At 45.0% G+C, this 18,254-nt stretch overlaps 2 protein-coding genes across 2 annotated transcripts in view; one reads left to right on the top strand and one right to left on the bottom strand.

Annotated features, from left to right (window-relative positions):
- The window catches only part of FBXO32 (F-box protein 32), a 34,313-nt gene extending 20,963 nt beyond the window's left edge, over positions 1–13,350 (top strand). Inside the window, exons 6-9 of the mRNA XM_024741039.1 lie at positions 406–590; positions 6,311–6,493; positions 7,433–7,576; positions 7,978–13,350. Of these exons, the coding sequence (XP_024596807.1) occupies positions 406–590; positions 6,311–6,493; positions 7,433–7,576; positions 7,978–8,067 (602 nt within the window). The 3' untranslated portion in view covers positions 8,068–13,350. The remainder of the gene's footprint in view (positions 1–405; positions 591–6,310; positions 6,494–7,432; positions 7,577–7,977) is intronic.
- Positions 8,820–18,254, bottom strand: part of NTAQ1 (N-terminal glutamine amidase 1) — a 64,102-nt gene continuing 54,667 nt past the window's right edge. The window contains exon 6 of the mRNA XM_024741041.1: positions 8,820–8,918. Within this exon, the coding sequence (XP_024596809.1) occupies positions 8,839–8,918 (80 nt within the window). The 3' untranslated portion in view covers positions 8,820–8,838. The remainder of the gene's footprint in view (positions 8,919–18,254) is intronic.

Here is an 18,254-nt window from a genome sequence, read left to right as displayed (position 1 = left end):
CACAAAGAGTGAGCCAGACTGGATGAGAATCCAAGCTCCTGACCCCCAGACCTGTGCTTCTGCCACTGATCATCTAAAAGAGACATCACTCCTGGGCAAAAGCAGCTGCTTTCAGATCAGGTGAGCTATTGGTGCTGGCAGGACAATGAAAAGAGAAAGAGTCTTTGTAGAAAACGGGGAGAAGAGAACAAAGAGGGACCTAGATAATGGAAACTCTACCCAATAACCTCGAGTGCAGAAGCTTGGCCAAGTGTAGAATAAACACCAGTGAGAAAGAAAACCATATCCCCAGTGGGTGTACCCAGGTAACACGAGCAGAGGAGAGAAGAAGAAAGAACCACTTGTGAACTATGGAGTGTTCTAGTCTCATAAACGTTAACTACTTTTTTTTCTTCCCCACTCAAGTCCTGGAAGACCAACAAAACATCAGACTAATAAGGGAACTACTCCAGACCCTCTACACGTCCTTATGTACACTGGTCCAAAGAGTCGGCAAGTCTGTGCTGGTTGGGAACATTAACATGTGGGTGTATCGAATGGAGACCATTCTACACTGGCAACAGCAGCTGAATAACATCCAAATCACCAGGGTAAGCTGGAGCACCCCAGCCTCCTCCCAGCAGGAACGGCTGCAGTTGGTTCCTCTGCTGGGGTGCTGGGCAGCCTCGCCAGGACTTTAAACCCTCTCTGGTGATGGAAAAGCCTGGACAGTTCTGATTGGATGCTTTCCATTGGGTGCTGAGGGTGGGCTGGGGGACCTTCCGATAAAGGGGGTGTGGGGAGAAGAACCTGGCAGCGCGGGATCAGAGTATGTGAACGACGACAGCCAATGGAAACGCGCTGGGAAAGCTAGAAACTTGACCTTGGGGCCGATGTAGGCTACTTCACTGAAATCTCTAGTGGGATCTGGAGATCTCTGCCCATTTCCTCTTAAAGTACGAGTTTGTTTATGGCGTTAGGATGCTGCCTTGTATACAACAGCGCTGTGATGGCAGTGGCTTGGAGAACTGGCACCAGCCTTTTAAAACTCTAGTTCCAATTATTAATAGTTATGATAAAGGAAGGCTTTGAGTAAAGGCTGTAAACATACAGGTAGGAAAAGACATGAGCACCTCCAGCCTCGGGTCTCACTGCCCACCTCCTTGTGACCACTGATCTCCCCAAGCAGGGGAGATCCCCCAAACACGCTGCCCACAAGGCCCTCACTCTGCCCGGGCCTCTGCTTGACCACATGGACATACTGAATAGCTTTGAGTAAAGGCTGTAAACATACAGGTAGGAAAAGACATGAGCAATTCTCACTCAAGGCAAACAAACCAAAAAAAACCACACGTTACCAGCTAAACTTCCTACCAGTAGTTTCTTTCGGCTTTTAAAACATAAGCTGGCCCCCAGCTCTTGGCCTCTTAAGAGTGAGCAAGAGGACTAAGGCACAGAAAAAATGTGAGAAAGACGCTGGTGTAATCGCTCAAGGCTCCCTAATGGACACACACACTTAGGCGGCTCACGTAGCACTTGGCTGTCTTATCTAATCACTGACCATGGCTGTTTTAAGTGGTTCCGGGACCCAGGCTGATAAAGTTTGGGTCTGCCCCGTCTCTCGAGAAAGAAACATGAAAAAACTTCTTTGACCTCTTTTAAATATTTCACTCTATGAAGTTTGCAAAATGCAGTGTCCTTGACTTTACTGTTAATAACCTCTCTGTGCCTTAGTTGTTTTTTTCCTTAACTCTGAAACAGCAAATAATTGGAAGTCTCAGAGTTCTGTGTCTTCCTTAGAGTCACTTAGGCTACAGTACACACACACACACACACACACACACCCCAGTGATACTCAACCAGCGATATAAATGAGCAAGTCCCATTAGTCCCAAGGGCATCTTCCCTCCAGCAACTTGGAACACCCATTTAGATGGTCACACTTGCCCAGAACTTGCCTCTGTTCTCTCTGTCCACCTCACAGGAGCCCCCCACTTGGCCACATCTGCCCACATACCTTGCACTTCCATGGGTTTACTTCCCCAAAGCCCCCCTCTATTGATCTACAAACTCTCTTGGGAGGTACCCATTGTAGTTGCTATAACTCTTCATGGAGTGAGGGTAAAGGGGGATCAGAGAAGCCCAGTGACTCTCCCCAAGTGACAGAGCAATCAGGGCCAGAGCTGAGGCCAGAACCCTGGGCTTCTTATTCTTAAAACGGCAAAGCTTTTAACATCAGTGGTTTCCAGACTTTTTTTCAATCTAGCTTTCTTCCAACTATTTATTCAATGACCCAGCCTTTTGCAAACCTTTTATATCTAATGAAATCCTATGCAGGACAGATCAAACGCTGAAGTTCATCTCACCCTCCCCTCTGCTCACGGCACCCCAGTCAGGCCTAGCTATTCTCTGCACGCTCTAAGCTTGGTCCTGCCTCGGGGTTTTTAAGCCACCTCCCTCCCTGACCATCCAGTCTACTGAAGCCACTATCATCTTACCTTCTTCAGAGCCGCTATTATGATCTGAAATCATCTCATATGTGTATTCACTTTCCTGTCTCCTGCACTGGCTTATAAACTCCACAAAGAAAGGCCATCACCATCTTGTTCCCTGCTCTATTCCTTGTCCCTGGACCAGAGCAGATGGCAGTCAATAAGTTTTAGTTGAATAAATAAATGATTGAAGGGGACACTCCTCCCACCACCTACCTTAGAACTTGTTCAATGTGCAGAGGAATACAGTTGGAAAATATTGCCCTGTATTTACAGTTGAGCATGAAAATTGACCAACTGCAGGATCTGGGACTAGTGATTTGAATTCTCTGTGCCTCAACTTCCTCATTTGGAAAATGGAGGCAGTCGTGCCTATCTCAATGCCCTGGTGTGAGATTTAATCAGGTAATATATAGAAAGCACTCAGAACAGTGCCTGACACATAGTAAGTATTGTAAATGCGTCAGCTGTTATTATTATGAAGGGCTCACTCTGTGGCAGACACTCTTCTAAGTCCTCTAATGTATTCATTAACTCATCTAGTGACTAATTGTAAGTAGGAGTCATCATAATAGCTAATATTTACTGGCCACTGTGCTCGGTACTTCCAGGCATTGTCTCATGAGAAAAAGCACACTGAGTGGTTAAGAACAATCTGGCTGGGCCCTCCCCACCAATAAGATGTGGGTTGAACCCAGGCCTGTCTGCAGAGGCTATACTTTTACCCATGACACTCCACTCCCTCACGCCCTCCTTCCCAGCCCTCCTCAGCTCTGAGCTACAATATTTTGAGAGCCATGCTGGAAGGAAAGATAGAGAGAGAAGGAACTTAATTACTTCAGTCTGGACTGTATTTTAAAACTTACTTTTTAACAGTTTGGACCAAAGAGAAGTATGTTATTACGTGAAAATGTTAAGGTGACATTTACAGTAATTGCTTTCTATTTGCCAAAGTTCTATCAGTATTTTCCCAGCAGATAATCTTGTTTTCCTTCAAAATTTCCTATCTAATTCTATGGAGCCAATTTTTATTGGCAAAAATAATTTATATAATAAAGAATGAAGGGAGAAAAAAACTAAGAGAACTGGCTTGTAGGGGAAAAAAAGCAAATAGAATCATAGTGTCCTGTGAACAAGGCAGAGAGTCTGGAAGCATGGCGGGGGGGGGGGGGGGGGGGGGGGGGGGGGGGGGGGGGGGGGGGGGGGGGGGGGGGGGGGGGGGGGGGGGGGGGGGGGGGGGGGGGGGGGGGGGGGGGGGTGGGCAGGATGAATATAAAAAGATTTTCAGCAAAACACTTGATAGGGGGAGCACGACTAACTTCTTTTTCTTTTATATGTTTATATTCAAATAGAAGAAGGCATGCAAGCAGTTAATCATTTACCAGGAGTAAGGACTCAGCATGGGGTCTGGGCAAGGATTTTGGAAAAGTTCAGGTTTGAAAATCTGAGAGTGAATTCTGCCAAGTGGACTTTAATAGAAGTTCATGTAATAATTGGCCTGGGAGTTTTAACCAAAAAAGTAGATGCTTTGAAGTGCTGGAAACAAAAAGAAAATCTCATGGCAGTTTTATTGGCTCATACGATCAGCAGCAGATGATAAATGACAAATAGGTCTAGGACCTTCTGCAGTCCGGCAAAGTCCTGAATTTTGCAAACAATTGAAAGTTCAGCCCAGCAGCCTGAACCATATAAATTGTCAAGTCACAGACACTTCTCACGAATTAGGAGGCTGAAGCTACTCCAAGTCTGAGATTGCTGGAGCTGGAAAGGATCTTCAGAGACTTCTACTAAGCCAGTTCATTTTGGACACAGGGAAACTGAGACCCAGATTTCCCAAGGGCACTTGGGATCCGGATGCTGCTCGTCCAACCCATGTCCCTCCCATGCCACCTCCCATTCTCCTCCATCGTCCAACTTCCCAAGCCGCCCTGCCACTGCCCACCTTCCCTCTGCACGCCTGTCCTGCTCTGCAGAGACGCAGGAGGGAATTGCTGAGACTGTGTGTCCGCCTGGAATCCTGTGTGTTCCAGCCTTGATGTGCCTCGTACAGAGTTCAGTTCCCTAAAATTTCGAGGAGGGAACTCAGTACTCATTCCCAGGATATTTTCCCCTCAGCTAAGGAAGGGTTTCTTCATCCTGTTTTGTTTTTTTGTGTTTTTTTGTGTGACCTCCAGAGGTGATAGAACACTGAGCTAAAAATGTCAGTAGTTCAAATTCAAGAGCTCACCCAGGACTAGCATGGGAAGGACAAAGAACCATGGTCTCGAGCGATTTGAGCTGACTTCTTATCCAGATGGCAGCAGCCAGTTGCTGTTCAAGAAATAGCAACGAATACTACTGAGGACCTTCTGTACAGATTGTTCCCATAGCACTTGGCGCTTACATCCTTGATGGCATTTAACCTTTGTTCTCTAATGACTTGCCTATATTTCTGGGTCTCTCGCCCATTGCAGCAGCTCCGGTGCCAGGCATAATAGGTACTCAGGAGAGGGGTTTTGTGCTGGGCTAGTCTGCAAGGGATACAAGCTTAGACCTTGCCTTCGAGGATCTGGGTCTGGGTGGAACAACATGAGCTCATCAGAATTTAAACATTAAAGGGCTTAAATATAAATTCAAGGATATGTAGAAGCAACTTCTGCAGAAGCTCATGATTAACTGCCAGTATGTTCTCCACAGACTAATAGTTATCAAAATGTCCCGTACAGCCCTAGGTTTGAATAGAGACGCTAAATGGATGATGGATCTTAGGCTGAAAGGTTCTTGACCAGCCATTCCCAAAGCGTGCATACACATGTGTACACACACACACACGCACACACACACACCAGTATAGAGTCTTTCTGTTGTTGCTGTTTGTACCTATTGAATTATTTGACTTTTATCATTCCACATATATTTATTGAGTGCCTACTATATGCTAGCACACTTCTAGACTCTTCTAGACATAGCAACGAAAAAACACAAAAATTTCTGCCTCCGTGGAGCTTAGATCCTAGCAGGAGTGTTCCATTCAAGCTTCCTTCTGCAGATGGGTTACGTGACATGACAATAAGGAAGTTGTTGCAAAAGGCACCTGAAAGAGATCCTAGGAATTCTAGGAAGATGCAGTGGCTAAGGCCTGAGGGAGTCACCAAAGCAGAAAAGGCCTTTCAGAGGAAGTGAGTTTGAACTGGATGTGAAGAAGAGTCACATGTGGACAAGCGGAGGCCCGGGCAGAGTGAGGGCCTTGTGGGCAGCGTGTTTGGGGGCCGGTGAGAAAACCTACTTGGGGAGATCAGTGGTCACAAGGAGGTGGGCAGTGAGACCTGAGGCTGGAGGTGCTCTGTCCAGGGTAGTGAGTCCTTTGGGAAGGTAGCGAATATTGTAATTGAGTGAAGCACAGGAATCCAACGTGCGCTATTAGGGGAATCTTTCAGAGAAAAAGTGTAAATAGATGAAGGGGATTCAGACCTCCAGGTATAAAATAAATGAGCCATTGGGGCTGTAATATACAATATAAAGAATACGGCCAATAAAACTGTAATCACTTTATATGGGGACACATGGTTACTAGACTTATCGTGGTGATCATTTCATAATGCACGCAAAAAAAAAAAAAGCCTTGTGCAACTTAGGAAAATCCCTCTGGCACCATCTGCTGGAGCCGCTCCAGGCTGTTCTTTGCGGGTCTCGGTCATGGGTCCTGTGTCTGTACTTAAGAGTAGAGAGAACTGCTGCTTTGATCTCTGATCAATAAACCACCTTGAGGCTGGAAGCTGAGGGGACAGCTGCATCCTTGGTGTCACCTGGTGCATAGCTACTCTCTGCCCTGCAACTTAACATAACCCTTCTCCCCACAGCCTGCCTTCAAAGGCCTCACCTTCACTGACCTGCCTTTGTGCTTACAACTGAACATTATGCAAAGGCTGAGCGACGGGCGAGACCTGGTCAGCCTGGGCCAGGCAGCCCCTGACCTGCACGTGCTCAGCGAGGACCGGCTCTTATGGAAGAAGCTCTGCCAGTACCACTTCTCCGAGCGGCAGGTCAGTGCAGCCCAGTGGCTGTTCTTCCTTCTCTTCCTCTCTGCCCGCCCCCCCTCAAGCTGCCTTGGCATCCTTCTCAAACCCACTCTCCAGGGCTCCCTGGTTTGACTAGAAAACAGTTAAAGGAGTTTCTAAATAATATCTGTGAGATTTTGTTTATGTGTTTCAATAGGAAAAAAAAAAACCTTATATTCTTAACCTAGTCCCATGTTACAACTTGCTCCAAAAAAAATTCATAAATTGGCACCAGTCCTTCTTTTCTCTAACAAAATAACTTACATTTTTATGAGATTTTACAGCTAAAGGACTTTTACTGATGTTATTTCATTTTGTGTTAATGACCCAGGGAAGGGTAGATATCATTATGCCCACTTCAAACAGATGGAGAGACTAAGGCCACAAGTGGCTAAGTGACATATCCAAATGAGTGGAGCGCTCTCTAGGTGAGGAAACTGGCCTTGAATTTGAATTTGGGCCTTCTGACACCAGTCTAGGCCTCTTTCCCCTCCGCACACTGCCTCAGATATTTTTTCCAACTTCTTTACATAGAAGTGTGAGCTCAACAAGTGCTGTTCACGAAACCACTAATATTTCGATATAAAATAGAGCCGTGGTGCCAAGCAGTCACTGCATCTCCCTGGAAATAATCACTCAAGTCTACAGCAAAGAAAAGATTGAAGTGGTTTATTGAGATCACCTAAACTTTCAAGACCATCCAAATGCAATTTAGTACAGGTCACCAGTCAGGCGTCATCGGCCACCTGTTTCTTTTAAAGACTGGTTAAAAGCTATTGTTTCCTTCACTAGGTAGAGCTCAGAAGCAACTTCTTTATATCTTTGCTACTTTTTCCCTAGCTGTTGCCAGGGTATAGATGAAAAAGGTGGAAAGGAGGCAGGAGCAGAACTTTTCAGAACTACTTTTATTTGTTTGATATTTAGATCCGCAGGCGATTAATTTTGTCAGATAAAGGACAGCTGGATTGGAAGAAGATGTATTTTAAACTTGTGCGCTGTTACCCACGGAAAGAGCAGTATGGAGACACCCTTCAGCTTTGCAGACACTGCCATATTCTTTCCTGGAAGGTATATGTCTTGGAGGTCGTTGCCACACATCCCCAGCCCAGCCCCTAAGAGCCAATGGCACTAGCACTGTGTCGCCAAATGCTTTCCTGCTCTTCACTGTTGTAGCCCCCAGCTGAAGGTGAAGGTAAAACTGATTCAGCCCCTGGGGAGAGAAACTTTCAAAGACCTTCGTTTCCTTCACCCCCGTGTTTATTTTTTCCTGCAAGCCCCCCCCCAAACTCCCCCATCGCTCTGTGCACGCGTGTCTGTGCGCGCGCACGCAGCTCTTTAGTTTTTCCATAACACAGGGCATTCTTGACAGAGGAATGTTGTTTTGAGGTTGGGCAATGCCTTACTTAGGGTGCTACAAGCCAATGAGATGCTGCCGAGAATGCCCACCTAACCACGATGTTCCTTTCTAGGGCACCGATCACCCGTGCACAGCCAATAACCCAGAGAGCTGCTCCGTTTCACTTTCACCCCAGGACTTTATCAACTTGTTCAAGTTCTGAATCCCAGCACATGACAACACTTCAGAAGGGTCCCCCTGCTGACTGGATGGTTGGAAATACAGAGTTTGGACGCTTCATTTGTAAATAGTGTACATTTTAGACATTGGCTCAAAACTTCTGCGATAAGCCATTGAGAGGACGTTGGAGGGGAGAGATGCAGTTGCTGGCTGGGAATTTAAGCATATGGACTTCTCATTAGAATTGGTATGGAAAAGCAGAAATACTGTAAATAAACTATTTTTCCTAATGATTTGCCAGCAAGACTATGAGGCAGGAATTCTGTTTCATCGGTGAAAATGGAATTCTCTTGACGTTCACTGAGACTCCTTTATAGTTCCCTAGAGATGTGGGAGAAAGGGGCAAAACTCAAATACAGGATAGAATGCTCTTTGTTTACAATGTGAAAAATGTGTTGGAAAAAAAAAAAAGAAGAAAAACTACATATGAGAAATCCCTGGGCTTTGGGTTTTGATCTGGAGTTTGTTTTGAAAAGGCAAAGGAAGCACCACTCATCTTAAACCCGCATGGGTATAGGGCCTTATCTTCTGAAGATACCACACAATAGTCTACCTCGGAAAGCTACAATACTCGCTCGGACAAAGCGCGTGGTCCAGTAGGCAGTCTCTGTTTTTCTTGTTTCTTCATCATATAAAAAGTGATTTAAAACAGGAAGAGATATTGGAGGCAATCCTCATCATGCTTCAGGCTTCCTTTTTAGACGAATGGGACACTCTTCGGGGTTGCCTCTTTTCTAGAACAACCCCAAAGCATCTATGCCTTTTTTCCTTCCACGTTGTAGCTCATTCGGGACATCATCATAAGGCCAATTAAAAACAGTTCAAGAGGAAATCCTGCCACAGAAAAGATGGAATTAGTCACCCAATAGCTGTGAAGACTTTATTCCTGTTTAACTTCTTGGCTTGTCTGGGCTTCCTGGGGTATCTTCACGGATAAGCCTATCCCTGGGGACTGTTTGGAGCCAGAGTACTGATAAAGGCTTGTAAAACAGGTTTTTACATATCAGCTGCTGTTCCTCTTGGTGGGTGATAGTTGAGGAGTTTTCTTTACATGCAACACCAAAATTTAGTCAACCTGAGGTAGGGCTTCTTGTAAGGATGATAAAGTAAAGCTTGGCATTCCAGCCAGATAGGGAGCAGAGGTACCATGAGTTCATCCTTAACTTGCTCCAAACCCCAGGGGAAATTGCTAGGCCAATACCAGCAGGTAACTATGTGGGAGAAGGAAATCTCAGGACTTAAGGAGTCAATATTCCTGGGAGGGAATGGGGGATGTTTTTGTTTTTTACTTTTTATAGAACTTTGCTTTTCTACAACAATGTACATATTTCTGCAATTGTATTTGCTTTCTTTTGTTTTTTTAGTAAGTAAAGTGGCCACCCAGCATGACCTTGGCACATAAGTGAAGCAGAAATAGGAACTTGGTTCACATTTACATTGAGGAGCAGTGTATTCTTAGGGGTTGAATTTGGGGTGACCTGAAATGGGGAGAGATGGTTAAGAATGTATAGAGACAAGCCAAGGGACCAACTAGTGATGTAGGACCCCTTCACGCCCTTCCCTCAAAGCACAACCCAAGTACCAGCATCCGGAAGGGAACTCGACCACTAGTTGATGTTCCTCACTTTGCAAGGTCTGTGCCTACACCAGGATTTCTTAATATCTTTTTTCATCACCACCCCCCTGAACAAGAAAAACGTAAATTGTTTATTTCAACTCTGAGCAAAAGTAAATACTAAAGAATAAGATCTTGTTGGGTAAGGTTGAGCTTTGGAGGGCCACAAACTACTGTAACACCTCTTCGCCCCCCCCCGAGTCAAGGTCACACTGAGAATGCAGGGTCCAGACCATGGAATAAAAAGCTCTGTCTTCCATAATTCAGGCAGGTTCTCGCAAAGGTCTCAGCTTCCTTAAAGATGTGAGTGGAGCTGGGGCTGTCGTTGCTGTGAGGGCTCTGGAACTGTTGACTCTGGCATTTTTTGGCGTTCATAGCCTTCCACATCTTCCCCCCAACTCATGACCTCCACCCCTCCATGCTGAAGGAGCAGGCGGAGACTCCTCGGCACCTTCAGGTTTGCAGTCCCAGAAATGTTGCCCGCTTTGGCTGTCAGCACGAAACTGGCGAACCAGTGTCACTTGGACTGTCCGTGGTGCTCATGACCGCATAGCGTGCCCCAGGCAGCAGGAGCATCTGTGCAGAACGACCCTACCACAAGGGATAGGCTTAACGGTTTTCTGAAATATCTACCCAGATGGTGACTCGGGGCTCTCCCCATCTCCTCTGGCATAATTGGAGGTGGTGTGTGACAGAGTCAAGGAAAATTTTTAAGGAAAAGAAAAGAAGAAACCAACATTTGTGGTTCCCTTTCATTGGAAGAGGAGAATGAGGAAGGAAATGGCAGGTGGAGAGGGAGAGGGGAAGGAATAGAAGTGGCATGTCTTTGATGCTGTGGTTTGTGGGAGGGCAGTGGGGAAAAAGAGCACAGCAGGTGTGAGCACCTGTGTTGGTGCCACTGGGTGGCTGTGAAGCATGGCCAGAGCCTCACGTATAAGTAAAGCGAGTTAAAAAGAAAATGCTTGTTCCCTGGGCACTAATTGTCTATAGAATTTCTATTGGCAAACCCTCCCAGGACAAAGTGACCTAAAAAACAAAAACAAAGAATCTCTGTCTCAGAACCGCTGTTCTAAAAGCCAGAAGGGACATGACAATGGAAAGTGCTGGAAGAGACAGAATGCTCTACTGTCTTTGCTGTACCTACCTACCCCCACCCCAACTCTGTAAAGGAGAATTTAAAATTGATGTCAAATATGAAAGTAATCTGGACTTCCAGAGAAGGAAAGAGTTTTGTCCAGAACAGTGGAAGCCGAGCCACAGGGGTGTTATGCTTTGGTTCAACACACAGGTTTCCGAGCAACGATCCTAGAGTCTTGAGAAGAAGGCACAGCATTTGAGGAAAGGAGAATATGCGAAGCTTAGGAGGGCTCAACTTATAACAAGATCCAGACATTTTAAACTAGATAGTGTTATTACTCAATGCTGTTACTTTTAGTGGATGGACCAGTCACGTGGGAGGATTGTAGCAGAAACTACAATGTGAAAACATCCCCAGTTTTGAGATCAAAAGGGTCAGCTGTAAGATGACCTATGTTTAGTGATGATCCATTTTATATTGAAGTGGCTCAGAGGAGATACTGATATTTTAGATGGGCTGCAAAACTGTCAAGGCAAGAACAGGCTTTACTTGGCAATGGTGAAGGAAGGTAATGAGTGTGTATTGCCTTATTGCCACAGTTCTCTCTTCATAAACTGTTTGGGAGCTTGCAATTAACAGAGGCTCCTTGTTTCCGTTGTTTTTATACGGGAGAAGAGAAAGAGCTTGGAATTTCATTTGTCTAAGCAAGTGGTGTGATTTACAAGAAGTTCAGTCATTTCAAAAGTATATCATTCTTAGTGTTCAATACAATGTTTATCATAAAATAGGCACCTGAGTTTATATATTCCTGCCAGGCTGAAGGGCAATTATGTCTTGCTATGAAAACACGCTATTTTACGTGTGAATTTTTTTAACTGTAATAATTTTATGTGTGAATTTTTTTTAAACTAAACTCTATCATCATTTTCTATGTTGACATCTGTTGTTTTTCGTGTTTTTTTGTTTTAATCTGTTTCCAACTCTCCGAGTCTGTGAACCATCCTCTGACTGGATGCTGGCCTAAAATCCTATTAGTGTTTAAACAGACCTCAGAAACACCCTCAACCTCTAGGCAATCGCAGAGATGGGGCTCTTTGATATATCTCTGGCCCCTGATGTCTTCAACAAACAAGATCGTAATTCCTTTAAACTCAATGTTTTCTGTAGATGCTTTCTTCTCCGTTTTGTTAAGGAGAGTCAACCCTCGTGGTTTTCCAAAGGAAGGAAACTCCTCCCCCAGACTTGAGCGCTGGAAGGGACGTTAGAAACGCTGGAGTCTGGCATTCCTTCTGCCTTTCAAAATGAGGTAGTGGGTCCAGAATATTCAGGTGACATGCCTCAACCCACCTGGCTCTCAGCAGTGGACCTGAGCGTAAACTTGGGACTTTCTGAGGCCTTGACTTTGTACCCCCTGCCCCAGCACCTTTTATTGTGGCTGGACACACGTGACACCTAAGCTGATTCTTCTCAAGACGTTCGCTGTGGAAGGCACGTTCGTGTCCAGTGTTCGGTGTCCGGCCGTTAACTGTTAAAGACATTTTAAGTCCCTGATTCTTCCTGGAGAAGTTAAGGAGTTGCTTAACATTGTTACTGACTCTGACTCTGCTGTGAGTACGGCATACTAGTGAGTACAACCTGCTTGCCACAAAGTAAGCAGCATATTTTGACAAGTTTATTTTTCCCTGGATAATTAGATTTTAATTATAAAGGTGGCCCCTGAGACACATAATGGCTGAGCAGCTGGCTTGCTTTCTAGAAACCGAGGTTCTGATGGTAACCAAGCAGGTATTTCCTCTCCCCTTAGACTAAAAGGTACATCTGATCCATCCCTTCCATCTCCCTGGTACCTGCTGTGAGATCCAATAAGCTTCCACCCAGTGGAAGATCACTCTCTGCTAAACCTCACAAGCAAAGGGGGGTTGTTCCATGAGGCAGCAAGGAGCAAGGGACCACGATATTCATGACTTTGTCTGCTAGACATTTTTCAAAGTGTCCTTGAACTCAGCAAACAAAGCTTTCTGAGAGATCTCTCAAAACTCAGGCCCTGCTCCGTCTGGCCAAAAATGGATGGCTGCTTCAAAACTCTGAACTTCTTGAAACTCCATCTGCTACAACATTACTTCTGGAGTTTGAACATGACTTTTTCTGTCTTTGAGTATAGAAATGTTTGTTCAATTAATGATACACAAGTCTGTTAAACAGAAGGCTCCAAGCAGTGCTCTACACTTGAGAACACTTGGCGCCATCTTTATTCTACCAAGTGCCAATCACCCTAGCCAGAGGGGGTGTATATTAAAGTCCATATCCTAAGCTTTAGAAGCTTTAAAGTACTTTTTTAATTAAAAATACAATAGGGGATTGAACATTTTAACTAAAAGTTTAAGGTTAGACCAATTACATGCAAAGATGTTTATTTAATATTGTGTGAGCTGAGTCTTTCTGTATAAATTATTTGCACTCTTTTCTTGCATGATGAACCGATTTCTTTTTTTATAGTTGTTTGTACCAGACGGTGGCGTATTTTTGTAAAAATTTTTTGACACTGAATTGCAATAAATGTTTTTCCAACAACACACACTGGTGCATTTTTGGTGCATGTCAATTCAAGTTGGTTTTTTATCGAACTGAGTATGTTTATCTTTTGCTGAGTGAAAGTTATATTCCTTCTCCCAGAAACTTATCATCGTTGTAAAATTTTCTAGGAATACATAGAAAACTAAGCTTGATGCTGAGTACCAACCTGAATCAGAAATACAGTATTATGCTCAAATGGGGTATTTCTACTTACTATTCATATAATAGAATGCTTTGGGAATAATGAACTTTAAAGTCAGTATTAATTTACTCATCAACAGACATTTATTGAACAGCTACTATATGCTACACTGTGCAAGGCACTGGGTATAGGATGGTGAACGAGACAGATGGGGTCTCTATCCTAATGGAATTTAGATTCTAGTGGGAAAGAAAAAAACAAGTAGGGGATGAATTTAATTTGTAATAAGTGCTATGAAGGGAATAAACAAGGGACTGAGATGCAGAATAACAAGGTGGGTTGGGGGTAGGGGGAGCTCTCTGAGGAAGTGATGTTGAAAGGTGAGAAGGAGCCAGCCTCAGAGGATGAGGGCACGAGCATGCCAGAAAGAGGAAACGGCTTGTGCAAGGTTCAGATCGTGGTCCTGTCACTTACCTGTAGTGTAACTTTTGTCACCTTACTTAACACCCTTCTCTGTGTCCGTTTCCTCGACTCTGTTGATAATAAATCTATTGCTGTGGCTGTGAGGGTTAAGTGAGCTAATACATGTAAAGTGCTAGGAGCCGGGCACATAAAATGTGAGCTCAGTAAATGTTAATAATTATGATTTCCTGAACAGCAAGAGAATCGGGTTAGGAATTGCACTGCATTCCTAGTTGGGTATAATATGCTCAAGTGACTAACCCATGGATGACAGACCTCCCCGACACATTTACTCTGGAACCTGCCCTGATCCTGCCACTAACTCTCCATCAGAAAATGACATAAAAGGCACCTGAGGAGAGATTTTCTATTTAACTCCCAACAGGATCACAAAATCTCACCATTCCCTACACATCCCGTGCATTCTTTGCGCAGGCCGTTCCACCTGCCTAGAACGCTTTTCCCAGCCCCTCTGTCGGATAAGCATCTCTTGCTCCTCAGGACCACCTCCTGGCTGAAGCTCCCTCCAACTGAGAAAATCTCATCTTCTGTATCACTTTTTTGCATATGGACTTTGTTACACTGTAATCTTATTTGTACCTAGCACAATGCCTGGGCTGAATCAATGAAGAAACCCACACACAGATTCATAAAATGCTTTTGAAAGTCTCAGGACCACAAACTTACCCTGGACTAGAATAAGAATCAGCCTGAGCTTACATGCATACAACTATTTATAGTGTCTTGGTTAAAAATTAATGGTAGTTGAAAAAGTAACAAATGTGGAAACCTCGTGTTCATTAAAGTTTCTTTTAAGTTCAACTAAACCTTTACGAGTCTAGTAAATTTTCATACGAAATAAGAGGGCCTTTTATTACTGTTTGATAAACTCACATTGGACAGACTAAACAAGTCCCCTTTACAAACAATAAAAGTTCCTTTAAACATTTTAAAGCTGCAATTATAACTCTAATGCATTTGCTTTTTTTAAAAATAAGAACTTTAAATACCTGCTCAAAGAAGCTTCAACCCTAATAAGCAAAACATTCCCAAGTAAATTAATAACTTATAAATTTAGTAAACATAAATATATCTCAAATTCTCTAAAAAAAACTAACATTGTTAAAGTTAGTGAAATTTTTATACCTTTCCATTAAAAATCATATCTTAGGGGCTTCCCTGGTGGCGCAGTGGTTGACAGTCCGCCTGCCGATGCAGGGGACGTGGGTTCGTGCCCCGGTCCGGGAAGATCCCACATGCCGCGGAGCCGCTGGGCCCGTGAGCCATGGCCGCTGAGCCTGCGTGTCCGGAGCCTGTGCTCCACAACAGGAGAGGCCACAGCAGTGAGAGGCCCGCGTACCGCAAAAAAAAAAAAAAAAATCATATCTTACACTAATACCTTATTTTAAAATGGAAATCATAAGGCTGCTATGGTGGGCAGAATAATGGCTCCCCAAAGAGACAAGCAATGATATCGAAGTCTATAATCTGGAAAAGGCAAGGAAACCATCAACCCCTAGAGCCTACATAAGGGAACCTTGCCCTGCTGACACCTTGACCTTGGCCCAGTGAGACCTGTGCCAGACTTCTGACCTTCTAATGAATTTGTATTAAGCCACTAAATTTGTGGTAACTTGCTACAGCCATACAGGAAGCCAGGACAGTGCATCAGACAGACACTCTAGCTCTGCCCCTTCAGACAAATTCCCTCTGATCCTTCTGCTGCATGTCCCCCATCCCATGCTGAGTGACGATCTGTCTGCAAATAAAAGCCACAGCCTAAATCAGCAGCAAGTTATCTTGGCTGCCCTGATACGCGGACCTGCAAAAACTGGACAGGAGGGCTCTGCCTGTCAGGGACAGGTGTAAAGTTGCCTCCCTCCTGTTCTACATGGGCTTCATTGAGGCTGACGCCAATCATGTTTGTACCCAAGAAGCATCACAGAGAATTGGCATTTCAAATTCTCGCCAATGTTTGAGGCATGTTTATGAAGCAGCAATGTCCCGGGCACCGGAACAGCCATTCGGAAGTGTGAACTCAGCACTTGCTCTCAGATAACTTTATCGACCTGGTCCCCAGGCGGGCAAGAGAGTGGACGTCAACCACAACATACGATCCAAAGTTCCGAGTGCCCTAGTGAGGGACAAAGTACCAGAGGAATTCAGAGAGGAAGGACTGAGTTTGTGCTTCTGAGAAAGACAACAGTGCAGCATCAGACACAAGTCTACTATATGCTCTTCCTGAATCAGTATGAACAGGGGCTCCTCCTCTGAAATCTGGGAGCCAGGGACTGTGGCTTAAGAACCAGAGACCAAGACTTACCACCCAAGCCCATTTGGTGGTTTCAAATGGTTTCTTGAAAACAAAACACAAAACACTGAAGTTTGGGCAGATTTCCCTTTTGGAGAGAACTAAAGCTCTGTATTCCCTACGGTCCCAGTGCCTGAGCCTCATCAGTGTTCTAGAAAACTAACAGAAGCCCAAATGAACCCCAGATCTCTTCAAGGAGCCCTGTAGTGGGAATTTCATGTGTCAACGTGGCAAGGCCATGGTGCTCATTTGTTTGGTCAAACACCAATCTAGATATTGCTGTGAAGGTAATTTTTAGATGTGATCAACATTTTTTTTTTTTTTGCGGTACGCGGGCCTCTCACTGTTGTGGCCTCTCCCGTTGCGGAGCACAGGCTCACGGACACGCAGGCTCAGCGGCCATGGCTCACGGGCCCAGCCGCTCCGCGGCATGTAGGATCTTCCCGGACCGGGGCACGAACCCGCATCCCCTGCATCGGCAGGCGGACTCTCAACCACTGCGCCACCAGGGAAGCCCATGATTAACATTTAAATCAGTAGACCCTGAGTAAAGAAAATCACCCTCCACCGTGTGGATGGGCCTCATCCAATCAGTTGAAGGCCTCAAGAGGAAAAGCCTACGCCCGCCCCCCACTCCGCCCCCAAGGAAGGAATCCTGCCTCCAGACTCGAAACTGCAGCATCAGCTCTTCTCTCCGTCTCCAGCCTGCCGGCCTACCCTGCATAGTGTGGACTTGCCAACGCCACCACGACTGCATGAGCCAATTCCTTAAAATAAATAAATTCTATAGATAGATTCTAAAGAACAAAATATTTTATTTTAAAGAATAAAATCTATCTCTATGTTAGGGTAAACACTGACCGAAGCCGCCCGCCCTGGCCAGGCAAGATAGTAGCCACTTGCATGAGTCATCTTACAACAGGAGGTCCTGGTAAGGAACGCAGAACTAACAAGCTACCATCAATGGGAAAGGTCTCAAGGAGAGAGGAGACACCAGTCCACATGTCCTCCCAACCTCCCAGAATCCTCCTCGGTGGAATCCATCTTGGCTGAGTGATGCAAGCGCCACCAGGAAGGACCCTGAGTCAGAATGACTGGCCAGAGACAACCTGGAAACTAACCCCATTCCCAAAAAACCCGAGACTGCGAGCCACGTGGCAGAGCAGTTCTCCTGGGTTCCCTTCCCCTCCTGCTCTCCACCCGGGCGCCCCTTCCCAATAAAGTCTCTTGCTTTGTCAGCACATGTGTCTCCTCAGACAATTCATTTCCGAGTGTCAGACAAGAGCCCACTCTCGGGGCCTGGAAGGTGTCCCTTTCCTGCAACATCTATATATCTATATCTGGGGGAGGGGGGTACTATGTATATCTTTACAGAGATGGAGAGAGAGAGAGAGAAAGAGACATCCTATTGGTTCTATGCCTCTGGAGAACCCTGACTAATAAATACAAGCTCCTAGAAAGAGAACAAAGGCAAGGAAAGTCTAGAGGAAGGCTTCAGAGGGCAAGGGAGAAAAGCCAGAGGGAGAGCGGAATCTAGTGGCTACAAGAGGCAGTTAGCCAGCTACCACATCCTGAGAAATAACGTTTGGCAGGTGCCAAAGAGTGCAGGGAAACAGTCACTCTTAACCCACATAAGAGTACTTGAGTGACTCCCCTTTCTTTGTACTTTTTAAACTTGTATTCAATTATTTTAATTTTACTTTGCAATTTCATTTTTTCTTAATTTCAAAATTACTCCAAGGAGCCCCTACTTCCTTCAGAGAGGCAGCAAGGCACAGTGAGCAAAGAATCTGAAGCCAAACTGCCTGAGTTTGAACCCTGCCCTGCGTCCTCCTGGCTGTACCAGGCACTGTACTAAACCTTGACCTGCCTCAGTCCCCTTATCTGTAAAATGGGGATAATGACAGTACCTACATCATGGAATTGTTGTGAGGAGTAATTGAGTTGCAGCATTTTTTTTTTTTTTTTTTTTTTTTTGGGAACCCCGG

The sequence above is a fragment of the Neophocaena asiaeorientalis genome, unplaced genomic scaffold (genome assembly GCF_003031525.2).
Source record: "Neophocaena asiaeorientalis asiaeorientalis breed wild unplaced genomic scaffold, Neophocaena_asiaeorientalis_V1.1 scaffold177, whole genome shotgun sequence".
Taxonomy (NCBI): Eukaryota; Metazoa; Chordata; class Mammalia; order Artiodactyla; family Phocoenidae; genus Neophocaena; species Neophocaena asiaeorientalis.
The sequence above is the reverse complement of the archived record's forward strand: the minus strand, read 5'-3'. Positions and strand labels throughout refer to the sequence as shown.